The sequence below is a fragment of the Arvicanthis niloticus genome, chromosome 24 (genome assembly GCF_011762505.2).
Source record: "Arvicanthis niloticus isolate mArvNil1 chromosome 24, mArvNil1.pat.X, whole genome shotgun sequence".
Classification (NCBI taxonomy): Eukaryota; Metazoa; Chordata; class Mammalia; order Rodentia; family Muridae; genus Arvicanthis; species Arvicanthis niloticus.
The window spans coordinates 14,059,301-14,085,585 of record NC_133432.1 but is presented as its reverse complement, the minus strand read 5'-3'; the positions used below and the strand labels follow the sequence as shown (position 1 = coordinate 14,085,585).

Below are 26,285 nucleotides of genomic sequence, written 5' to 3'. Positions count from 1 at the left end.
TACTTAACTTACTACTGGTCTGTGAGTTCACTATCTCCACATAGCCTGCTAGCCCGAAGCCTCATTTTTCAAAGGAACATTCCGATAAGGTTTTTTGGTGTTCAGGATTTTGTCCTTTGATCTCAATGCTCAATCTCTGCAACACGGTCTCTGTCACTTTGCCATGGCTTTCTGAGGTCACGGCTTTGGCATCCCCATTCAGAAGAGTCTCAGCCATTTAGCACTGTCCCCATCCCTAGGACCCGTGAGCCAGGGAGCTGGTGCTGGCCTGTCCTCTCTTTTATTCAAGTGCTCTGTGACTGACTCTGGCTTGGTCAAACATGTGGAGACAACAAAAGCAACTCACCTGCTGGAAGTGTCCCCCAGTAGAAGGATCCCTTGGCCAGACTGGGGCAGGAAGAGATGAGACGGGGCACCACAAATGATTCTGATGTCCCTAGCTATTTTGGCCTTCCTATTTTCTGGTTAGACAAGCATGGAGAGCTCACCTCAACTTGCCTCTGATGGTGACACCAGCCCCGCTGGATTTAAGTGACACTGACAGTTTTTTCTCACTGCCATTGCAATATATGTAGTCAGGGACTGCAAAATTAAAAGATGCCGGATTTGATAAAGGAAGCCCCTGGTTGGTATTCAAGCTGTGCCCAAAGCAGGTTTGGGTTTTTTAAGAGAACAAGTTATTCGTGAGTTCCCTATTCCCTAAAATGCCCCCTGTAAACTTTGGAACTAGCTTGGTACTATATTGCCTGGGCCCTTAGCAGCTACAAAACTGATTCATAAAGCTTGTGTTTCTAGCTGGGTGAGGTGGTACGTGTTTTAATCCCGGCACTCAGGAGGCAGAGGCAGGCATATCTCTGTGAATTCAAGGCCAGCCTGGTCTACAAATTGAGTTGAAGACAGCCAGGGCTACATAGAGAAACCCTGTCTCAGAGAGACAGAGAGAGAGACAGAGAGAGAGAGAGAGAGAGAGAGAGAGAGAGAGGAGAGAAAGAGCACATGTGGTTTGTTTTGGATTGTTTTGTTTTAAAGCACAAACTGTAAACCAGATAGCAACATGCTTGGACAAGCAGTGCCTGCAGAACTTTGGCTCCTGTGGCTTGCCAAGAGGTCGTGGTGACACAGCCTGGTTTGGGGTAGACAGTTCTGCTCTTCATTCCAGACAGTGCAAGAGATTCTCACTGTGCCAAACTTACAAGTGCATGCCCCTCAGGAGGGCTTGGCACGTGTGCACACAGGCAGTGCCGTTTCTCCTGTGCTCCATAGGAGGAAGGCTCTTTAAGAGGGTCGGAAAGGTTTCCTTGGGGCCCATCTTTGTTTTCTAGGACTGGCTCAGTGGTTGAGAGCACTGGCTGCTTTTCCAGATGACGGGGGTTCAATTTCCAGCACCCACATGGCGGTTCACAATTGTCTGTAACTCCGGTTCCAGGGGATCTGACACCGGCACACAGACATTTATGTAGGCAAACCAGCAATGTATATGAATAAGAAAGAAAGAAAAGGAAAGAGTGTTTAATTCCCACCCCCAAAGAAATGGGGTCCTTAAAGTGGTTGTCTGAAAATGTCCTGGTAGGGTGGGCAGGCACACTGGACAGAGTGTGATAGAGAGGTAATCACTGGGGACACTTGCCAGAAAGAGACCTCAGAACTGAGAGAAAACCTCTAAAAGCAGACTGTAGCTTTCACTTGTTATGCCACAGTGCAAGAACAAGACATCACTGTAAACTTAGAGATGTCCCCTAATGTCCCCCATTTTTGCCCACTGTGTGCAGTGCAGCCCGGCAGGAATGGGGCGGGGTGGGGGGGGAAGGAAGCAGCATTTGTCATGTGCATCATTCAGGAGCAGGACCCTGTGGCTTCTGACCCACGTGCAGTTTGTGGGACCCAAGTTGCTTCTGCATTTTCTTTGGCAGCTGTCACCGGGGTTAAGCATGACCAGTGATGCTTGCTGTCGTGGCCACGCACAACTGCTTGGGTGTTTTGCTGGGAAGGAAAATAATCTGGCACTCCCAGGAGCCCAGAACACCTCCTCCCAGTTTCGGAGCATGAGCAGGCTGGCTATGGCTTTCATGCAGCATGCATGCCGCTGGCTGAGACTCCTTCAGGCCTGGCGATCCAGCTGCCAGGCCTATTCTCACCTCCGCCCACTCTTCTCTTTCACAGACAGTACAGTGTCCAACTCTGTGAATTCCACTGCCTAAGAGAAATTTGCTTTTAATGTTAAAAATGCTCCAAAGATTAGGGTGGGGGTGGACATGTACAGAAAAAGGAACATCTCTCAGAAAACGCACACACATGTGCAAGCACACACACACACACACACACACACACGAAGCCTTTGTGCTGCCAACACTGCCAATGACATTACTGATTGGGCTCTTCTGAGCTGTTGGCAAGGGTTAAGCCAAGAATTTCAGTCGTGAATATTTCTGCAGTGATTTCCTCTGGAAGTTCTTTTTGGAGGCAGATTTCTAGACCTAGACAGGCAAGGAAAGAAAACCAAATGCCTTTCCAGTGATGAGGCTCCTGATGAGAGCAAGCCCTCAGAAACCCAAGGGAACAACACTCAACAAAAGTGGGAGGCGGGCTGGGGAGACGGCTCAGCGGTTAAGAGCACTTGCTGTTCTTTCCGAGGACCGGGGTTCGATTCTCAACACCCCCTCCATTGGTACACAACCATCTGTAACTCTAGTTCCAGGGGATCCAGTGCCCTCTCCTGACCTTCCTGGGCACCAGGCATGTACATGGTACACAGACATACACACAAGCAAAACACCCATCCACATAAAACAAACCCTTGAAAGGAAAGAAGAGAGGGGGCGGGACGCTCTGTGCTAAGGGCCAAACCTATTATAGAACAGAGTCCTATTAACTAAGGTTCTGGCAAACCTGGCTAGACAACAAAAGGAAGACAGGGCAGGGAGACGGGCCAGGCAGCTTTGCTTCCATCTTCTCAGGAGCTGTGGGTCCTGACCATCAACTATCCTGGGCTATTGGTAGAGATTTTCCAGCCCAAGGAAGCCTGGAAGAGCTGTTTCGATCGGCTCCTGAGCTCAATTGGCTCAAGACAGTTAACATCTGTAAGTGACAACTGGATAAGAAGAGGTGGGGCGTTCTTGGGGTACAACGAGAAGAGGAAGAGGAGCTTTCGTTTGTTTGTTGCTGGGGATAGATTCAAGGGCTTCAAGCGTGTGAGGAAAGCCCTCTGCCACTGAGTACAGCCCAAGGCGCTTGGAGAACTTGAGGCTGATGGGGAGATGCCTTGGAGGATAAAGTGCTTCCACACAAGTGAGGGCGGGGTTCAGATTCCCAGAGCTCACGCAGAAGACCAGCAATGGAGAGGCTTCTTCTACTCAGGACCAGGCAGGCAGACAGGGGAGCTTGGGGCTGACTGAGTGGACTAGCCAGAGGCGGCGAGCTCCAGATTTGGCCAGACCCTGCCTTCGTGAGTATTATAGTAAATGATCAAGGAAGACACTTCTGTGCTCCACACTCACACACTCACACAGGGGCACATATACATGCACACCTATTCAAGGAACACACACATGCGCGACATAGACATGTGCACATACAAGAGAAATGAAAGGTCTAGAAGGGTGGGTGACGTGGGCCGGGGGTGAAGACCTGGGTTCTATCTTCAGGACCTATGTGGTGGAAGGAAGGAGAGAACTGACCACACACACACACACACACACACACACACACACACACACACACGAGAGAGAGAGAGAGAGAGAGAGAGAGAGAGAGAGAGAGAGCGCAAGAGAGAGAGAGAGCGCGCAAGAGAGAGAGAATAAAAAGAAATAAAAGAAAACTTTTAAGAAAGAGAACTTGAAGCTGGATATGGTAGCACACACCTATAATCCCAGCACTTGGGAGGTGAAGGCAAGAGGATCCAAGGCTATAGTCCAAGGCTAGCCTAGGCTATATAAGGAAACCAATCACACACACACACACACACACACACACACACACACACACACACACACACACAGAGTCAGGCATGGCTACACTTGCCTTCAGTCCCAGCACTTTGGAGGCAGCAAGCAGAGTTCTGTGAGTTTGAAGCCAGCTTTGGCTACAATAGTGAGTTCCAGGCCAGCTAAAGCTACATAGTAAGACTTTTTCTCGGAAAGAAAGAAAGAAAGAAAGAAAGAAAGAAAGAAAGAAAGAAAGAAAGAAAGAAAGAAAGGGAAAGGAAAGAAAAGATAGAAAGGAAAGAAAAGATAGAAAAGAAACCAAACTCTAGAAGGAGAGATGGAACAAGGAAAGAGAAGAAGGAACTGAGCTGAGTTTCAACACCTACCTACCCAGGGGGTCTCCTCTCTCAACAGCCGACCCACTCTACCCTCCAGGAGTGACTGATGTTCATCCACGCAAACCAGAAAGATAAAGAATGGCCCAGAGGAGTAAAGAGAGGAACGGGGTCAGAAGGCAGAACAGGACAGGCAAAGCGGGAACGGATGCTCTCACCCGGCGGGCACAGCCACACACGGCCCACTAACTCTGTCATCCCTTATTCATGGGATTCCCAGCAGACTGACGCTGTTGTGTGTGTGGTCTGAGGAGAGTGGCTTGCATTGGTCGGGAGGAACAGATGCACTTAAGTCTACAACAAATCGGGAGTGGCGGCTACAAGCCCAGACAAAGGCAGGCTAAGTACCTTGGGTGCAGGTGGCTGCAGGCTCCGATTTCCACCCCTCAGGAGTCAGGCCAAACAGAGTCGCAAAACAGTCAAACATCTCTTCTTCTGTCATGTGTTCACCTGGGCATTGGAGTGTAAAAGGATTCTGGTTAAGTCTTGGGCTGTGTCTAATGCTGGGGTTGAAAATTGGTAGCAGGTCTTTTGTTTGTTTGTTTTGAGCTGGGGCTCTTGGATCAAAGGCTGGCCTCTAACTTACTATAAAGCTGAGGATGACCTTTGCATTCCTGATCCTCCGGCATCCACCTCCCAAGTACTGGGGTTACAGATTCAGGTCACCAGGTCTGGTTTGTGTGGTACTGGAGATTCAACCCAGGTCTTCGAGCATGCTAGGCAAGCACTGTACAACTGAGCTACACCTGGAGCCCGACTGGGAACTTTGATCTTCCTGCCTCTACTTCCCAAGCGCTGGAATTACAGTTGTGTCACCACATCTGGCTGGGGATCTTTTTAAATTTCCTATCTATCTATCTATCTATCTATCTATCTATCTATCTATCGTGTGTGTGTGTGTGTGTGTGTGTGTGTGTGTCACGTTTACTTGTGTGGAGGTCAGAGGACAAGTTCTGGGAGTTCCCTCCAACTAACTACTGTGTGGGTTTTAGAGACTAAGGTTTCCTCAGCCTTAACCGTAAGTACATTATTGGATGAGCCCATCTCACTGGCCCCTAGCCAGAGGTTTTTAATACAAATATTCCACCATTTCTTTAGACAGAGAGATGATCTATGGAGTCCCGTCTGTCCCAACACTTCCTTATATGGTGTTACAAAGCTAGGGGGGACGATGCTGGGGATTGTAGAAAGAAACAAGGTGACTCGGTTAAGGAAGGTTGGGCTCCACTTGATTTCAAGCTTCCTCTTCTCAGAGCTATCCTAGTTTACAATAAAAAAGCCCCATGCCTGTCAGATATGCAAGACAGTACAATGCAACCCCTACATCTGCAGGTAGAAATGAACAAACCCATTTACTGCAGTGTGGCTTGCTATCTTGAATGCATCCTGACCTTGTGATAGCCCGAGGAGACTGATGAACTGGCAAACACCTCCCTGTTTTACAAGCCAAGCTGAGTGTGGTGTTCTACACCTCCAATCCCAGCAACAGGGGGGCTGAGGCAGGAGAATGGAGAAAGCCCTACAGCTCAAGGCCAGTCTGGGCCACAAAACAAAACGAAGCCAGTGAACACTCGGGGACCACTGGGACTGGAAGTCTCGGGAAGCTGAGTGGAACATGCACTTTTCTTTAAATATGTTTTTGCATTTTTATTTTGTGGGTAGTGGGTGGGGGAGCATGTGCCATGGGCAGTGCTTGGAGACCAGAGTCTTCCACCAAGCAAGCCTGGGGTTGAATTCAGGTCATCAGGCCTTGTGACAAACACCAACCCACTGCATCATCTTGCTGGTCCAATGAATCGCGCTTCTCACTTCTAGGGACCTTCTCATTAACCCACCCTTGTCAGATGTGAAGACAGTATGAGAGGACCCTCGAGGTCAAAGCCCTGTCACAATGAGTGTTCGCTGTGACAGACGAAGCTCCCAAGGTGCCTGCCTGCCCTACCTCAGCTCTGTGTGCTGCAAATGGCTGGAGGATATGCTACCAGATGCCCTTGCCTTGTCTTACCTTTAGTGAGAAGCAAGTTCAGGAAATCCTCTCTCCGAATAGCCTTTTTCCCTTCAGAATTGGTGAAACCAAGCACGTCAAAGCTATTCTGGATGCCATCCATGGTGTTGCCGAAAGGCGGCCTGTGGTTAAGATAAACTTTGAGGAAATCCGGTAAGTTGATTTTGTCGATCAGCTTCCCAGTCTCCACGTATTCGCTGAATTTGATTTCATTAAACATGTCCTCAATCTAGAGGAGAGATCAGAAAGTAAAATGAAGACTGGTCAACATAAACAAATATTTGGTTATTCTAAAAAAAAAAAAAAACCAACTTGATTAGGCCACTCGTGAAAACTGAAAAACGAACATGTGTTTGTGGGTTGCGTTATGTTCTCCCCACCCCAGGACGGATGCTGAAGTCCTAATCTTGGGGACAATTTTAGAAATGGGGTCACTGCAGAGGTAACTACAAAAGGAGGTCACGCTGGAGTAGGGTGGCTTTGAATCCAATATGACCATCGTCAGAAGGTGGGAGGAGCCCAAAAGGAGTCACCGACAGCCATCACAGGGAGTATGTGGCCCTGCTGACTGATTTTGCATTCTGTGAGAGGACAAAATTCTGTTGTTTTAGCACATGCTAAGCAGTGAATCCGGTTGAAATAAAATAAACTATCTTTTAAAGACTTACTTTAAAAAATATCTCTATGCATGTTTGTTTCTATGTATACACGCACAGAGAGTGCAGGTGCCTGTGTATGCCAGTAGAGGGCGTTGGATCCCTTGCAGCCCGAGTCACAGGTGGTGACACGAGCCACCTTATGTGTGAACACAGGAACCAAACTCTGGTCCTCTGCAGGAAGGAGTGGCAAGCGCCCTTAACCCAAGCCATCTCTGCAGCCTCTAATTTCTTGTGTTTTAAGCCACTCAGTCGGTGTCATTTTGTTCTGCCCTGATGGTGTCACACTGTTTGTACCATGTGGACTGACATGAATGCTATTTAACTGTGTCACCTTTCACCCTGAGGGTCTCACAGTATAGCTATCAACCACTTCCTCATGCTGACACATACGCATTCATTTGTTTTAAAGGCAAAGTCTAGCCAGGCAAGTGGATCACACCTGCTTCCTTGTGGTCAGGAAACAGAGGCCGCAATATGCCTTAGATTCAATGCCAACCTGTGCCTGCATAACAAGTTCTACGATAGCCATGGATAGACAGAGAGATTCTGTTTCAATAAACAAACAAAAAAAAGCACTTCCCAAGAATTTTAAAATGAGTTTGACTGAATAAGTATAGATTTCAATGAGAAACTCACACATCCTAGTAAATTTTTATTTAAATTAATTTTTAAAGTTAGTATACAGTCAGCTATTGAGGTGCATGCCTTTAATCCCAGCACTCAGGAGGCAAAGGCAGACGGACTTCTGTAAGTTGGAGGCCAGCCTGGTCTACACAATGAGTTTCAGGCCAGCCAGAGCTACATAGTGACACTCTGTCTCAAATAATTAATAATAATAATAATTCTAAGAAATGCTCTAAAATCTATTAGAACTGGCAAAAGGTTTCAGGGCATGATATCAATCTGAGAAACTCATGAGTGGAGAGATGGCTCAGCAGTTAATATCTGTAACTGGTCTTGCAGAGGACCCAGGCTTGGTTACCATCACTCATGTGAAAGCTTAAAACCATGCATTAACTTTAGTTCTGACCCCCTCTGCTGACTTTAGCAGGTACTGCATGCACATGGATCACATACATGAAGATAAAACACTCATACACGTAGAATAAAAATAAAAGTTCAGTTTATAAAGATCAATTGTATTTCATACACTAAACACCACAAAAAATTATTAAGAAAATAATTCCATTTCATATTTTAAAATGGGTACATGAGTGTGTGTGTGTGTGTGTGTGTGTGTAGTATAGTGTAGTGTATGTACAGGTACATCAGGAAACATGAGAAGAACAGTGGACACCATGCGGATTCCACATTTACCTGTGGAGCCATCTCACCAGCCCAATAAGTTTTATTTCTGGTAGCATCAAGTTCAATAAATTCTTTGGAATACTTTTTAACAAAAAGGCTTAGGTTCTAAAAACTAAAAAATAGTGTGGAAGTTAGGAAAAACCTAAATTAACAGGAAGATTTCCTAATTTGGAGCTTGGAAGACTTAATGGTGTTAAGGTGATGGTTCTCCAAACTGATGGAGTAGTCCCCTGCCTGGCATGTCCCAGGCCCTGAGTTCCACCCTCAGCGCCACCAGGAAACGACCGAATGAGGTCTCTAACCCCAGCTGGCCTTTCTGTTATTGTGGGAACCAACAAGTCGATTCTGAAATTGATACTGCAAAATAGTAGGGGAAAAAAAGAACAGACAAAACTGTAGGGGAAAATCGATTAGAGCTTGAGGACCCCCACCCCCACCTCAGTTCAGACACTACTCCCATCCCACGGTCATTCAACAGTGTGGCTCTGGCATAATGGCAGACTCGCGCGCGCGCACACACACACACACAGAGCGAGAGAGACAAAATCAAAAGAATAAAATTTAAAATATTTTAATTACATTCATTTACATTGTCTCTCTCTCTCTCTCTCTCTCTCTCTCTCTCTCTCTCTCTCTCTCACACACACACACACACACACACACACACACACACACACACACCCTTGTGCATATTTGGAGGCCATGGGCATAACTTGCTGGCATTAAATGTGGATCCTGGATATTGGATTTTGGTTATAGGTTTGTCAGCAAGCACCTTTTCCCACTAAGCCATCTTGCCAGCCCCAGATATTTTGTTGTTCCTAATTTTAATTTTGATTTTTTTTATTATTATTTTATTTTTTGAGACAGGGATGTCACCAAGTAGCCCTGGCTGGCCCAGAATTCACTATGTAGACCAGGCTGACCTGAAACTCACAGGGATCCACCTGCCTCTCTGCCTCCAGAGTACTAAGATTAAAGACGTGGGCAGTCATGTCTGCCTTAGTTTTTATTTTTGCTGACTTAACTTGCAATCCAAAGGTCTCAAGCAAGTTACTAAGTTTCCTTTTAAGCCACTGATTGACCAGAGAAGAAAATCATCTGCACCACTCTATTTACTCCTGCATCCTTTCCTCAGACACAGTGGACCTCACGCTGATGGAAACAGTATCTGACTGAACTTTCCACTTCTCCCTACCTCACTGGCGGATACAGTTTTGTTACTTGAGCCTGTGTCTCTGAGCCAGGGGTCATTTACTTTCACTTTAAAAATACTTAACCAGTAGATTGTTGAAAACCTGTTGCTTTCAAGCTGTTCCCTGCGCAGTTAAGAGCCTTGGGGGAGGGGAGCCTTCATTTCCTTTCTTTCCCATGCAGAATTTTGCAGCTTAGATACATGCAGTCAGGTTGGAGGAGAAAAGGAGGTGTGACCGTTTTCTCCCCTATGTGTGAAGGATAACTGCTGGATGCTGGCAGCCCCAGCTCTTGGGAAACAGGAAGTGTAGCTGAAGCTATGTATACACTGTGTGTGTGAGGACACTGTTTCATAGTATCTTTGTAGTTAACATTTACATTTGACACAATTGCACGATGGTGCATTATATTATACATGAATTTTTAATGCATATTAAAACCGTTATCATATAACATCTCATGCTATATAGTTTTAATTCTACAAAGCATGTTATGTATGTACACTATGTATGTGCTTGGTGCCTGAAGGGATCAGAAAGGGGTGTTAGATCCCCTAGAACTGTAGTTACTAATGGTTGTGAACTGCCATGTGGGTGCTAGGAACTGAGCCTGGGTCTTAACTTGGACTGAAAGCTCCTAACCTCTGAGCCATGTCCCCAGTCCAGTTTGAATAACTGTAGTCACACTGGGGCTGGAGAGAGAACCGTTGGCTAAGAGCACTGGCTGCTCTTGCAGAGGACCCAGGTTTGATTCCAAACAACCAAAGTTGTAACTCCAGCCTTTACCCTTTTCCTTCCTGTGGACACCAGACACACAGGAAGTATACAAACAAACACACATGCATGTAAGACACCCACACACACCCTTTAAAAAACGTTAAAATGTAAAACATTTGATAAGTTTAACAGTTAAGACATACACACACCACTTACTTACTTACTTTAAGTAGAGAGGAAAGTGATAATTCCAGATAACAGATATATCTTCAAATTCTAACACTCCCATTTTCTGTGTATGGGATCTTTGGTGCATTACTTAATATGCCTTCACTTGAACTTTCTTGAGAGAGGGGAGCAAAGTATAACACATATATGCACTGGGCCGGGTTTGGCTTTGTTTATTCTGGCTTTGATTTTCATGAATTATTGTTTGAGACAGATCTCATGAAGCCTGTACTGGCCTTAAGTTTGCTATGCTGTTGAACTTTCAATCTCAGTGACATATGCTGGTGTGCCTGGTTTACGTGGCGCTGGGGATCGAACCCAGGCCTTCCTGCATTCTAGGTAAGTACTCTGCTGTCTGAGCTACATTCTCAGCCTGCACTGGGTTATTCTGAAGCACACAAGTAAAGTGCCTGCCCAGGGTAGGGACTGCACCGACAGTGATTATACCATGATTATTTTTTTTCTATGTGCTTTCTAATTAGAATCCATGTAATTACAATATAAATTATAATTCTATGCTAATGACATATGATCAACTTTATAAGTAATAAGTATATAAATTATAATACATATACATTACCGACATAATGTATGATTTAACTCAAATTCCTCACTATGATGACAAAGGGAATTGACATGTCTGCATTAGTCATACCCAGAGAGTCCTAAGATCTCAGCGAGTGTTCTCAGCACAAACCACTCTGGAGGCCATTCACCTCTTCCTCCCTAAGGATCACTGCTTGGGCTGGCAAGATGGCTCAGTGGGTAAAAGGGCTTGTGGCACACGTCTGACTCCTTCAGTTCAATCCTCTGTGAGAGGCTGACTCCTGAGAGTTGTCCTCTGACTTCCACAGGTACACATCACACACAACACAACAACAACACCCACACCCACCCCCCACCCCCACCCCCACACGAGATAATGATAGGAAGTGATAAGCCAGCAGCTTGGCATTCCTGGAGACTCCTTTCTAAGCCTATTTGCAGACTTTAGTGGCAGAGACAGGTTCTGCAGCATGTCTAAATGAAGTTTGTGTTTAGGAGGACGACTGTGGGGATGGGTGTGGCCCTCCCAGTGCTTTCTGAATGCCCACTGTGAAGGTGATTCAGGAGATTCAGGAGGCCAGGATGCTTCCGAATGTTCTGGTTCAGGAGGCCAGCATGGAATGTTCTGGTTGTCTGCAGCCACAGTATTCTCAACCTAGTCCACTGTCCGCTGAGGCCATCTCATCTACTTGGAGAGTTTTCACAATTCTGAGAGCAGCTTCTTGTGCCCAGAGATCCTGATTTTATTACTTTGGGGTATACTATTTAAAAGTTCCCCAGGTGATTTGATGTGAGGCTGAGGTCGAGAAGCCTGGCTTTTAAGGCCAGAGTTCTCAAATTGCTCAGGCCAACAAGGCCGGCTGGGAGGGCTTGTTAACAAGAGGGATTCCAACTCAGTGAGTCTGGGGTTGTGAGGGGAGAATGCGCTTAGTTTACAAGTTCTCGGAGATGCTACACTTAGAACCAGTGTTCATGACTGGGGGGGAGAGGGGCGGGGAGGGGAGAGGCAGGCTCACAGAGGTGACATTCATGCAGAAAAGAGTTAGCTCCTAGCCTGTGGCTTTCGGCAAAGCAAGGGCAGGTGGCAGCTGCTGTGGACGTGTGAGCTAGTTGTTTGGGTTTGCATCTGGTCCCCTGGGAAGCTGCAGCAGGCTCTCAGCTCTGCTGCCTCGGCTGCCTGGTGTAGACAGGGCCTGACCTCAGAGTTGCTCAGAGAAAACATGAATGAGGCGTGAGTGAGCTGAAGAAGCAGCCGGTGATGGGCAATGGAAAAATTTCTCTTGAAATTCACAAAAGCGGGACTGGAGAGGTGACTCAGTTAGGAGCACGTGCTGCTCTTGTAGGGGACCCAGGCTACCCTGGGTCTTGTAGTACCCATGTGGGGCAGCTCACAACTGCCTGTGAGTCCAGCTTCAAAGGACTTGACACCCTCTTTTGGCTTCTCAGGGCACACACATAAACAATTAAAAGTAAAAAAAAAAATCAGTTGGTCTTGGTGGCACACACCTTTAATCCCACCACCTAGGAGGCAGAGGCAGGAGGATCTCTGTGAGTTTCTGGCCAGCCCGATCTTCAGAGTGTGTTCCAGAAGCTCTAAGGATATTTAGCAAGATACCATCTCAAAAAAAAAAAAAAAAAAAAAAAAAAAAAATCACAAAAGCCTTATTTGGAGGGGATCCACTTCCTGCCCTTGCCCTCGTGCCTCCGCTTCTAGAACTGACACAGCTCTGGTTTGTTTGATGTAGAATATTTATGCAATGATTTCTCACCTGACCAATCATTTTCAACATCTAGAGCTAGACATGCAGCATGCTGCGTCTGGTAGGTGTGGCCCCAGGCCCTGCAACTCGAGGGTGACCCGTTCTTGGTGGCCTGTGTCCCTCCCGCGGGACAATCTTTCCTTCCGCCTATTTATTTAGAGTCCCAAAGGCCTTTTGGTTTGTAATCCCTGTTGTCAGCCACAGGAAGCCACTGGGGGCTTTTGAATCATGTTTTATAATTAAGTTTTATAAGCTCCCTATTAAGTGGAGAGGAACCTGATACACTTGAACTGGGGCCATTCCTGGTTTTTTTTTGTTTTGTTTTTTGTTTGTTTTGTTTTGTTTTGTTTTGTTTTGTTTTCAGAAGGCATGTTTCCGTCTGTGAGAGTGTCATGGCCTCTCGGGCTGGAGGACTCTTCATACCTCTCCATACTTCCTTCACCCTCTTCCTGTCGCACAAAACTCCCCAGAGCATCCTTGACCTACGGAAGTCAGTCCTCCAAGCCACGTCACCCAGGCCCTGAGCCCTCTCCTGGTTGTGCACTCCAATGTTTTCTCACTAATGGGGGTGGGGGGCAGAGAAGGAGCACTGGAGAGGGTGCTCCACATCCAGGCAGATTCTCTGAGACTGTGTCTGGAGACTCCCAGCCCTGCTGCTGCTTGATTCCTCGATTCCTCCGTATGGTTCACTCTGCTCTTAAAACTACAGAGCCGTCTCCTCTCATCCTGGGGATACGTCCCCCTAAGGCCTCAGCAGATGCTGGAATAGACATCACAGAGAGTGCAAAACCTTTAATAATCATTTTTTTCTTTTATAGAAAGGACCTCATAAGTAACCCTGGCTAGCCTCAAACTCTATAGCTATAGGTAACTGGAAATAACTTTGAACTTCTGATCCTTCTGCCTCCACCTGCATGTGCTGGGAGGATGGGTGGCACCGAGCCCAGTTCCCATGGCTGCACCTTTTCCTTTTTAAAAAAAAAAAAAAAATATGAGGTGCTTCCCCTGAAGAAAGGCTGTAGCTTAGTCACTAGGACATATAATAGAACAAGTACAAACGTTCTCTTCACAGTCCACTGGGACAAGGTTTGTTCTTACCACAGGTTTTAGAATACGTCTTTTGACTCGTTGTTATTGTCACTGTTGGGGGGGGGCATCTAACTTATGGTATTGCATGTGCTCGGTGGGCACTCTGCCCAACCCTTCTTCCCTTATGAAACAGAGAACTTTTAACTTTCCAGAATAAAAGTTAACGGCGTCTGTGGCATGGCCACCTCTCGGCAGTGCTACGTCCCCACTATTGGGCTTTTCAGTAACTTGAGGGTGACAGATTACACTGTGGTACTGTGACATGTATCAGGCAACAGACACAGGTACTTTCTAGGTGACTAATGGGGGAGCATATATAACCCGCCTGCTTGTAAAGGATTTAAAGAGACAGTCCTGCCTGAGTGCCAAGACCTGTAGCTTTTCCCAAAGCCATGGGAGTAGTTGGTCAGGTGCCTATCACTCTTAGAAATTCTGACCAGTTCCCAGGCACCCTGAAACACCCAGATATATGCTGGTTCCAGTTAAGAAATAACGGGGATAGAAATTCACCCCACGGACAGATACAAAACTCCCACCTCACGAGGCATCTCTGCTCCTTAGCACATGGGCAAGAGAAATGGAAAACTATGCACACAAGAACTTCGTAGGAATGTCCGTGATAGCATCTCGCATGAGAGTGCCATGCTAGAAACAACCCAAATGGTCACCAACCCGTGAACAGACAAATAAGATGCAGCAAATTCACTAAACAGAATATTTTTTCAGCAATATCAAGGGGATCAAAAAGGTGGCTCAGCTGTTAGCAGCACTGACTTCTCTTGCAGAGGACCTGGACTCCAGTACCCCTATGGTGGCTCACAACCATCTAGAACTCCAGTTTCGGTAGGTCTAATCTCCTCTTCTGAGCCCCATAGGCACCAAGCATGCCTATAGTTCACAAACATACCTACAGGCAAAATATTCATTTGCGTAAATAAAACAAATAAATCAAAAAAATTTTTTTGAAAAGAACTCCACCATCATCATCATTATCACCAGCATCAGCATAATCACTATCATCAGCATCAGCACCAACATCAGCACCAGCATCAGCAGCATCACTATCATCATCATCACCATCAACACCATCATTATCATCAGGGCTGAAGAGAAGGTCCAATAGTTAAAAGTAGTTGCTACTCTTTCAGAGGACGGGTAATACTGTCTTCTGGCCTCTGTAAGCAACTGCACCAACATGCGCAGACACACACACACACAAACACGTGTAAGCAACTGCACCAACATGCACAGACACACGCACAAACACGTAAGTAATTTAAAAATAATAACAAGAGGCAGGAGGATTGTCTGGGCAGTGAAGAACATTTCTTGTTCTTGCAGAAGATCCATGTGCAGTTCCCGACACCCACACGGTGGCTCACGGCCACCCATAACTCCAGTTCCAGGGAATCTGATGCCCTCTGCTGATCTCCAAGGACGTGCAGGCAAAATACTCATACACATAAAAATAAGCCAAAAATAAAACTAAAAAGAAAAAAATAATAACGGTAGCATCCAGGCGTGGTGATGCACACCTTTAGTCCCAGGACACTGGAGGCAGAGGCAGGTGGGTCTCTGAATTCTAGGCCAGCCTGATCTATATCATGAGTCCCAGGACGGCCAGGGCTAATGTAGAAAGACCTTGTCTCAAACAAACAAGAACAAACAAAGAAATTAAAGCTTAGAAATATGAGAATGAAGGCCTGGTGCATGCTGCATTCTGAATGAATCTTGAACACACCATGCCGAGTGAACTTAAGCCAGACATATCACATGCTGGGTGCTCTATTTTTATGCAATCAGGAATAGACAAGGCTGCAGACGGAAGACAGATTGGCAGCTGCCAGGGCTGGGGGAGGAGGGGCCGAGGGCGGCTGATAACAGGTATGGGATGTCTTTGGGGGATGATAGTATCCCCTGGGGTTGCACAGGGCAGACGGCTGCACAACTCTGTAGACAACCCAAAAGCCAATGCACTGCGCACTGTAAATGGGCTGCACTGTAGGCGTGAGTTACGTTATGGTAAAGTTGTTGTTGGTTTTTTTTTTAAAGTAGGCGGAGCCATAGCAAAAGCAAGCAGCACAATTACCCAATTCTAGAATGCTGGTATTTTAGGACACGTATTTCCTTGCCATTACTGAGCCCTGTCTGGCCTTTAGAATCACAAAGCTGGTAGAGATCAATGCGTGTTTGTTGTGAATGCTTCAAAAAAAAAAAAAAAAATGGGGACATAAGGAAAAGTACATGCCCTGGGCAGGGTGTGGCTCTGAGGTCAAGCGCTTGCCTAGCACAGAAACGAACAAACCATCCATGCAGAACCCCGGGGACATGCAGGGATCAGCATCTTCACTTTGGGGATCGTCTTCCTTCTTTGCACAGGGGCACACATGCAAACACGGAGCACCGGGTCTGGGCTCACTCAGCCTGTGTGGTCCGAACGCTGGCTCTGCCCTCAGTAGCTCAGCTGCAGGGCAGGCCTTCTCTATGCTCCAAGTCTCACTTTTACCTCCTGTAAAATGGGCAGGGCAAACAAAGCAAGGGCCTGCATGCTTCCTGAGGCCAATGAGCGGACCAAAGCCCACAGGGCATCCTTCAAGTGCTGGGTGCACGCTGAGTGCTGGAGAGAAGCCCCACCTCCCCCATCTGCTTTGCACTTGGTGATACAACGTCATCACTGGCTTGCTTTATCCGATGGTTCACCGGTATTCTGGGATTCATTTACTTAAACGCTCCCATATCAATACTTTTGCCTCGAAGGAAGCTAGCTGGGTGGCGGTACTGCTCCAGCCTCCCCTAGGACCTTGGTCCATTTCTCTTAACCTTTAGGATGGAAAACCTATAACCTCCTGATGTTACTACGCAGAGCAAGATCCAAGGTACTAAAGGCCTTAGGAGCTTTCTCAGAAAAGAAGTTGTGCCAGGATCTCCTTCTCAAGTTTCTCCCCTCCATATGTGTGAGCTTGCACTGATTGACTTCGATCTCTCCCCCAGCTGGGACCACCAGTCTAACAGATTAGCACACAGGGCTTTGAGAGGATCTTGTGTTTATCTTCTGGTCTTTTTGGTTCTGAATACAAAGGCGATACAGACTACATGCTGTTAGTTTAAGAAAACTGAATAGAATGATGACAAAGCGTACCAGCCCCCTCCTCTCTTCACAGCCACACTGCCTGCTGAGGGGACAGGGAAGGTGTTAAGCATGCAGGCTTTCATTTCTAGACCCTTGGTGAGCTAATGGTCCATGCTGAGGAGAACCAAGGAGAATGTGGTTGTTCCCAGGGCCCCCAAGGCAGGCGGTGGGAAGCGGGGTGGGAAGCACAGGGGTGGTGGAAGGAGAGAGCCCAGTAGGATGGAGACCAGCCAGGGAGCTTCACGGTGGTGACACTCAAGGTACATCGCTGTGAAATGAGGTTATGCGTGACCCTTTCTGGCTGTTTCAAGAAAGTTCTTGAGGGAAAAGGTTTCAGTGTTTGTGTGCCAACTGAGGACGAGATGAGCATCAGGCCTGGGGTGATATCGGGAGGGCCCTGACGCTGCTGAATGAGACCACCTTGAGGTTTCACTTGATCCCAGAGGCCCTAGCTGACCTCAGACTGTACCTAGGAAGTCGGAAGAGCGCATTCTCCCGACTTGCAGCTCCCAGAAATGCGTGTCATTACAGGCTTGGAACCTGTTCCTTCAGGTCAGACACACAAACACTCAAGTAATAACGATAACTATGATTATTTAGTGGGATGGGGGCGGAGTGAGTGTGTGTGTGTGTGTGTGAATTGAACCCAGGGCCTTCATACATGCTAGGTAAATGCACTATTGCTGAGATGCTAGTAAGTTCATTTTGAGACAGGGTCTTGGTAAGTTGCCCAGATGGGCCAATCTCCAGCCTCCTGAGTAGCTGGAATAACTGGCCTGTACCACCAGGTCTGGCCATACAAGTAATTATCCAACTAACTAGAGCCCCCTACCCTTGGACTCACTCTCCCCAAAGACAGAGTCTCAAGATGTCTGTGTAGCGGAGGTTAACACCAAACTCCTTCTTTATCCTCCTGGCTCTGCCTCCTGAGTGCTGTGGTTACAGCACCTGATTTTATGCAGTACTGAGCATCGAGAACCCAGAGCTTTCTTGAGAGCCACCGAGCTCAGGCTACCCAATCAGTCTCACCTTCAATAGCTCCCGACTGCAAGCCTGTCTTACTTTATTTATCCAATCTCCCACTCTTGGGCATTAGAATTGTTTCAATTTTTTTTAAGAATTGACTTATGTGTATAGGTGCTTCAGATGCAAGGCTGGTTGTGTGCCACCTGTGTGTCTAATGGCCTTGGAGGTCAGAAGAAGGGGTCAGAGTCCGCTGGGACTGAAGTTATAGACAGTTGTGAGACATATGGGTGCTAGGAATCGAACCTGGGTCCTCTAGAAACGCAACCGGTGTTCTTAACCGCTGAGCCATCTCTCCAGCCCAGTTTTGTTTTTCCCCGGCTCTCGCTGCAGTAAACAGTCCCGAAATAACTGTGCTTTCCCTGCGGACATCATCTTAAGTGTGTGAGTTTTTTTTTTTTTTTTCCTGGAAGATATATCCTTTTTTTTTTTTTTTTTTTTTTTTTTTAATTTTTAAAAGCGTTGTTTGTGTGTGTGTGTACAAGCATTTTGCCAACACTTATGTCTGTGCACCACATGCATGCCTGGTGCCTGCAGAAGCAGAAGAGGGAAGCAGATTCCCTGGAACTAGAATTACCTGATGGTTTGTGAGCCATCATGTGGGTGCCAGGGATTGAACCTTGGTCTTCTGGAAGTGTAGTCAGTAATCTTCACGCCTAGCCATCTTTCCAGCCTCCAAGATATTCTTTTTCTTTTCATTCTTTTTTTTTTTTTAAGATTTATTTATTTTATGTATACGCACGCGTCCACTATAACTGTCTTCAGACACACCAGAAGAGGGTATCAGATCCCATTACAGATGGTTGTGAGCCACCATGTGATTGCTAGGAATTGAACTCAGGACCTCTGGAAGAGCCATCTCTCCAGCCCTCCAGGATCAAGATGCTTAGTGGCTGAAGTTGTTTGCCACCAAGACTGACAACCTGGGTTCAATTCCTGGAACCCACCTGGTGAGAGAGAAGAAACGTCTGTAAGCTGCCCTTTGACCTCCACACATATAGCATGTTCCGCCACACACACACACATACACACACACACACACACACACACACACACGGATATAAATAACTGAAAAGTCAAGCTATCCTGTCTAAATGTCTAAACACTCCTTTGCAATGCCACCGCTCCTGAATTTGCCCAGTGCGTTAGGGGACTTGGTAATGACTCTGAGAGCAAACAGTGATGCCAGGGCTCCACTTTTCTCCTCGTCCTTGTGGCTGGATGAGGCCGCTGGGCACCATTTGCTCGTTTACTCACTCGTTCAATTAGCATTTGCTGAGCGCCTGCTATTGGGGCGCTTGCTGGGGGCACATATGTTCCTACCAGGATTAGCCTTAAATTTATAGAGCTGAGAGGCTGCACGGACGCTAACTCACAACAGAATGTGGGTTACACAGTGCTGTGTAATCAGATCGGAGAGAAGGAGCAGGGAGCAGGGAGCGAGCATAGCACATGGGCTATCCCTACCCCACCCCCCACCCCCCATCAGAAGGACAGCACCGGCAACTTTCTTGACATTGGTGATAGAAACTGGACTCTCAATGCTGGCTCCCTCTCTGATGTTACACACAGTGCCCACAGTTCTATCTAAAATAGGATGTGGCATATGTCTATCATCTGTACTACTCCACAGAGTGGGGCAGGGGGATTGCAGCCTGGGATCCAGAACAAACAACAGGAACACTTGGGAGACCCCCTCTTCAATTAGCCACTCCAGACTCATGAGGGCTCACACACCTTTCTTTGGAAGAAAGGGGGGTGAGGAATTCTTTGCAGGAGGCCTGTAGTCTTGTGAAACTAGACTTCGATTACTGCCTTAGCTTTGAACCCAGAGGTGGCTATAGTCTTGTGTGTGCCCAAGCTGGCGAGGCCAACTTCTCCACAGGACTTCTTAGGGAAGCAGGGGGGAGGGGGGTGGCGGCACAGCAGGGAGGGAAGGGGGTGGCGACACAATTATGTTTTCCTGGGAAGTGTTCCGTGAACCTCAGCAGAATCAGGGTTAGAAATTTAAAAGCCCTGAGGGGGAAAAAAGTTTTTTTTTTTAAATCACTATAAATCTGACATGAGAAAAATAGATCAGAAACATCTCGTGCTTCAGACACAAACAAGTGCACAAGCAAACAAAGACTGTACACTGGTGTGGGGCACATCTGGATCACAGGAGCTTCAGATAATGTCCCTAAAGGGTAAATGCATTTGCTTGCACAGTATTGTGTGTGTGTGTGTGTGTGTGTGTGTGTGTGTGTGTGCGCGCGCGTATGTGTGTGCGCGCGTATGTGTATGTGTGGGGGGGGTGCCTACAGCCCAGGGGTTCTCAACCTTCCTAATGCTTCGACCCTTTTAGGCAGTTCCTCTTGCTATGATGACACCCCCAACTTTAAAATTATTCTTGTTGCTACTTCATAACTGTGATTTTTTTTTTCTACTGCTATGAATTGTAATGTAAATAATTCTGGAGACAGAGGTTTGCCAAGGGGTTGGGAACTACTATTCTAGCCCAAGTAGGGTTTTGTTTTTTTCTGTCATTTGGTTTGGGTTTTTTGTTGTTGTTGTTGGCTTGTTTTGGTTTGTTTGGTTTTGGTTTTGGTTTTTGTTTTTTTTTGTTTTTTTTTTTTTTGAGGCAGAGTCTTATGTAGCCCAGGCTAGCCTAGAACTTGCTACGTAGCTGAGGATAACCTTGAACTTCGGAGGACTGGAGAGACTGCTTACTGTAGCTGGACTTTGGCTACTTTGTGGGTTCCTTTTTCTTCCACCCTTTCAGCACCCTAACACTAGATAAGAGAAAGGAAAAGAACAGAGGGGAAAGGAAAGAGATCCCAGAATAACATCAGGGGTTGGAAAGGGGGCGAAGTGCATTACTGTTAGATACTTCTTGGTGATCAGGGGGTTCAGGTTCCTTGGGGCAAGTTTGACCTTTGCAGTAAAGATATCTAATTTCTTCTTCATGCTGTTTCTTCTTTATGAACAACTACTTAACAAACCACGACCAACAATTAACCAACAACCAACCAACAATCCTGAATGACCAACAACAAACCACCCCACCTATGGGGCCCTAGCATTTATACACCCTCTGAAAAGGCTCCAGAATTCTAAACATCATGCAATGGCAAAAACTATCTGCAGCTGGCAACAGTATGCCCCTGATAGAGCACGAGGCGAACCGTAGTCAGCTGCTGTGAGCAGTCCCACATCACACACCTGGGGTTAAAACAAAAACATATTCTTATAATATTTCTGTGTTTTTCAAAGAAACCTGTCTTAAGGTTTTACTGCTTCGAACAGACACTGTGGCCAAGGCAACTCTTACAAGAACAACATTTAGTTAGGGTTGGCTTACCAGCTCAGAAGTTCAGTCCATTATCATCAAGGCCAGAACATGGCAGCATCCAGGCAGGCATGGTGGTACAGGAGGAGCTGAGAGTTCTACATCTTTGTCTGAAGGCTGCTAGGAGAAGACTGGCTTCCAGGCAGCTAGGACAAAAGCTCTTAAAGCTCATGCCCACAGTGACACACTTCCTCCAACAAGGCCACACCTACTCCAACAAGGCCACACCTCCAAATAGTGCCACTCCCTGGGCCAAGCATAGTCAAACCACCACAGAACCAGAACTCCAAAACTGTCACTATAGCTTAGTGTTTGGGTGCTTACTTAGATATGTCAAGCCCTAGATTCTGTCCCCAGCACAGAAAAAGGTGGGAGGCCTTATATTTTGGGGCCTGTGATTGTTTAGCCAGAGGCAGGACTACAAAAGGCCGGGCTACATTGCTTTTCAGACACTCACATGCCCCAGGGCTACTTACGCACAAAGTCTTCACAGAAACCAGGGAAGTGGGTGTCACCATTGTCCCATGCAGAGCTAGGGAACGGAACCCACATGCTAGAGCACTCTACCCCTGAGCTACATCCGGGTCCATGCAGAACCTTTCCACCCTGCCCAAGTCCTCCCTGTGAGGGTGGACTGAGCCTGTCTCAGATTCCAGGAAGGGTGGGTGGCTAGGCCTGGCAGCCGGGGCAGTGTGTGCTTCTAGACAGTGATGAGGTCGGACCCACCACCACCAGGGGGTAGCTGGTCCTGGGAAGGAGGCTCATTCCTGTATCAGGGTCCATGGCCTCCTCGACACAGGCCAGGAGTAAGTATGGACCGCAGTCCAAGGAAACAGGAAAGCAAGCGAGGCCCAGTTAGAAAGATGCTTCCTGTGGTTGCACGTGAGCCTCTGGGTTCAGCTGAACTGCACACTGCCTCTACTTCAAACTTGGGTTCTCTGAACCAAGGCCTGGCGTGACTTAGGTACTTGTGACCTACAGCCAAAGAGGGTTCCTGACCAATAATCATGCAGTGTGTGTGTGTGTCACGGTCCTGGTCCTTTGTGATGAGTGGCCCTGGGAAATGCAGCTCAGAGCCAGTGTAGGAGGCAGGAACATGGCTGGCTATCTAAAGGACTCTGGGTAGATGAGACCCTAGGCTGCCAGGCCCCTGTCCCAGCTGGCTGTGGTCCTCAGTCCGTGGTGGGGCCTAGGAATCCGATCTTAACCACCTGACAAGTGTTCAAGGTACTTCTGATTGGACGACCCGTTTGGAAAGCAACACCTAAAGATACTGCTTCGAAGGTAAAATACATCTGTGGGGCGGGGCCTAGTGTCATACCGCCCACTCTGATCCCAGCACTCTGGATGCAGAGGCAGGTAGATCTCTATGAATTTGAAAGCTTGGTCTACACAACAAGTTCTAGACCAGAGTTGCATGAGGAGGCCCTACAGCAAAAGACTAAAGCCCAAACAAAACAAAACTACATCTCTCTAAGAAAGAATTAAAAAAAAAAAAAAGCCCAAAACAACAACAACAAAAAACAAGATAAATTAGCCCTGAATTCCTGGGTTCAGCCTCCAGAATGACAGGACAATATAACACCAGCTCCTGGAACATGTATGTATGTGGGCTGTCCGGCCTTTCTTTTACCACAGGTGACTGCTACCACGTCTGGCTGGCAACAGGGCCTTAAAGCTCATGTTCTCTGACACCGTCCAAGTTCTACTTGGACTCGGAACCATGGAAACAGAGATGTCCACCACAGCTGTGTCTCTACGGCCAAATGCTCCAGACAAGCCCAGCGTCCACCAACTGAGCGAGGAGCCAGTGAGGCCCGCTGCTCGTGAAAGGCACGGGACTAAGGAATTTTTATCACCAAGCTCACAGAACATTGTAAACTTAGAATGTTAAGGCTATCCACATAAATACACCGTCACTAAATCCATATATGTAGACATAGTTTAACACTGAAATATTGTATGTGTATGTATTTATACCCTATAATGCCAATTCTTTGTTTTAAAAAATGCTGATAAGACTATATCACATATAAACAATAGAAGAGAATTTACCAAAACATTAAGTGATTCTCTCTAATAACTTCTATTTTTGTTGTTTTGGCTTTGGAGACAGGCCAGGCCAGCCTCAAACTTGCTATGCAGCCGAGGACAAGATGAGGATGGCTTTGAACCTCCTGCCTCCACATCCCAAGAGCTAGGATCACAGGTGAAGCGGTATTCTTGGTATTAACAATTACAGAACCAAACCTCAGCCACCTCTGAAAAACATTTAAAGTATACTGCATCCTGCAGCACCAAACACTAAGCTAAGATTTCATTCTTACATAGGAAGACATATTCATGCCCATCTCACTAGTGTGCGGATTTGATTTTGTCTCTAACAAAGAGTACAACTGTATGGGAAACAAAAACGTTCTTTTAAAATAAGCTTCTAGCCGGGCAGTGGTGGTGCACGCCTTTAATCCCAGCACTTGGGAGGCAGAGGCAGGCGGATTTCTGAGGCCAGCCTGCTCTATAGAGTGAGTTCCAGGACAGTCAGGACTACATAGAGAAACCCTGTCTCGAAAAACCAAAATAAATAAATAAATAAATAAATAAATAAATAAATAAAATAAGCTTCTTCATAGTTTATTACCAGCAAATGTTTGATTTGTGTAGCTATTTTATATACGGATATACCCAGGATTGTGTAAAAATTACTTGGGCAAAAAAGAGGTTGCAGGCTGGCCATGATGGCACACACCTTTAGTCCTAGCACTTGGGGAGCACAGGCAGGTGGGTCTTTGTGAGAGCAGCCTGGTCTACAGTGCGAGTTCAAGCACAGCCAGGGATACACAGAGGTCCTGGTTCCTTTTCAGGATTTGCACATACTCACGCTGGCCAGAGTGGCCAGGCAGCAAAGGTTTAGGAGGCTCCATTACATCTAACATCACACACGCACAAGGAATCGGTTTTGGGGGACAGGACACATCTTTACCTCCAGTCAGTTACTCAAGAGCTCGTCTTAAGTTCTCAGAATCTTCTTGCTGATCTATTTACTTGAGAAAAGTGGCATATTTCCAAGCTGGCTACAGAGACTCTTCCCAGAGGCACTTGTTATAAATAGCCTATCCTAGCACTGATCTTGTTTGTGTCCTACCTACCTTCTCCTCCGATGGGTAAAAACCAATCGCTCTCATGACAAAAGGCATCTCCGACAGGCAGATGTGTTCCGACACCTGCCTGGTCTCCATTGTATCGATACCTTGGCTGCGGATCTGAGAGTAGTAAAAGTAGTCCTCCAGCTCCTGTGTCAAACGAGACAGAAACAGCACACAGTCCATCTGAAGTCAGATACATCCATGACTGGGATATTGTTTTGTTTTGTTTTTTTCTAGAAAATTCATTCTAAGCTCAGTGTGGGGGCAGAGCTTTATAGAAAAGCAAAAGAGGGTCAAGCCCCAATGTTTGCTCTACAGCCTTGACTAGATGTCCCCAGGAAGTGTTCACTCTGATGATAGTTACCCTGTAGAATTTTCCTTCCCTGCCACCAGACACCAGACCATAGAACGGGGTCAGGTCTTCACCCCCGAGAGAAACGGCCGCCTCCAGGGCACTGGAACAATGGAAAAAACGTCACCATTAGGGAGTACTCAAGCATGAAGTCATGGAGCCACACAGATGGTGGCCTCTGAAGGGCACCCGCAGCATCTGTACCATCAGGGTCTCTGCACCTCGCCTAGGAAGGTCCCATGGTGACAAAGCCTACAACAGAATATTCAGTTTCAAGTGTGGCGCACAGCCGTGCAGGGCACCCACCTTAATTATGGTGATATTCTCATTCTTATGACACGGTAGGCGCCTGGCAATTTGTCTGTAATCTTTGGGGACCATATCTGTCCCGGGGCTTGGGGGAGGCTTCAGTCTGAGACCTCTACCCTCTTTAGCTGAGCACAGCCGACCAATGCTGAATGGCTGGGGTGCTGTGCAGGTGCACTGCCAGCGATAATTGCTTCCAGAAAAACCCGGGAGATCACAGGGACACATGCCAAGCAGATAAAAATAACCCTCTGCTCTCTAACACAGGGTCAGATTTTTCCAAAAATAGGCCCTTTGAATGGGAAGAAAACCTACTTTTGCATGAGATCGACCAACTTTCCCTCACACAAAAGGCAAATAATCTAAAGTCACTGAAAAAAAAAAAAAGCTACTCACTGGATTTCTGCTAATTCAGTGAACTAGAACCCACTTCAGTGAAGACCCATGGTGGGGAAATAAAGTATCCTGGAATCACAGGGGCCTGCACTCGAGGCCTGACTCTTCCTGCTGGCAAGCTGTATGACCACAAGAAATAGCTCAGTTTCCACATCTGCAGAATGGGTAGGGTAATACATGGCTGCCACAAGAATTAAATACACACATTAGGATTTGCCACTTTCTCTTTCTCGGAAACCATTTCCTTACTTGAGCCATGAAGAGACCCCTTGGAAGTTTAGTGACATGTATGTGGAGATAAGAATTGCACTCATCTCCCAGAATGACTGTGAGGACAGAGTCAAGATGGCTTCGTAAAACACCCAGGCCAAGGCTGAGCCCAGAAGCGCATCTCTGTCCACACCAAGGGCTGACAAGTACCAACATGTCCCTACCCTACATGTGTATGTCAGCAGAATCACAGAATGTCCTCTGTCCCGTTAGTGGTTCCAGCAGAGGGCCTGAAGTCTCCCGCAGGGCCAGGTCTTCACTTCTTATCTCTGACAGGAAGCTACCAGGTGTTCAGCTAGCAGGTCCTTTTCTGTGCCTCCAGGCCAAAACTGGCCTGATCCTGACTCAAGGAATAACAAAGCCACTTTCAGACCTGCTGTCCAAGAGCAGGGAATATCAGGACCAGAAGTGACGTGGGAGCCTGTCAGCACCAAGAACCCCCAAGGGAAGGCTGCAAAATGCACTTGGCTCTCCAGGAGCCCGACTTTCTGGCGTCCCTTCTCTCCGATGACGTTAT

The 26,285-nt window shown here is 46.9% G+C and overlaps 1 protein-coding gene and 1 long non-coding RNA gene across 6 annotated transcripts in view; one reads left to right on the top strand and one right to left on the bottom strand.

The window, feature by feature from the left end:
- Positions 1-23,915, top strand: part of LOC143437767 (uncharacterized) — a 37,170-nt gene extending 13,255 nt beyond the window's left edge. For 2 of the 3 annotated variants that reach the window (XR_013107056.1, XR_013107058.1), the window contains exon 3: positions 6,131-6,997. This is a non-coding gene — a long non-coding RNA (uncharacterized LOC143437767). Of the gene's footprint in view, positions 1-6,130; positions 6,998-22,939 lie in introns of those variants that run through there. The other variant, XR_013107057.1, reaches the window with a different exon arrangement.
- Positions 2,182-26,285, bottom strand: part of Cfap251 (cilia and flagella associated protein 251) — a 71,231-nt gene continuing 47,127 nt past the window's right edge. For all 3 annotated transcript variants that reach the window (XM_076922819.1, XM_076922817.1, XM_076922818.1), the window contains exons 18-22: positions 24,809-24,899; positions 24,448-24,591; positions 6,321-6,549; positions 4,664-4,765; positions 2,182-2,474 (exon numbers count right to left, since the gene is read on the bottom strand). In XM_076922819.1, coding sequence (XP_076778934.1) covers positions 2,362-2,474; positions 4,664-4,765; positions 6,321-6,549; positions 24,448-24,591; positions 24,809-24,899 — 679 coding nt within the window. In that variant the 3' untranslated portion in view covers positions 2,182-2,361. The remainder of the gene's footprint in view (positions 2,475-4,663; positions 4,766-6,320; positions 6,550-24,447; positions 24,592-24,808; positions 24,900-26,285) is intronic.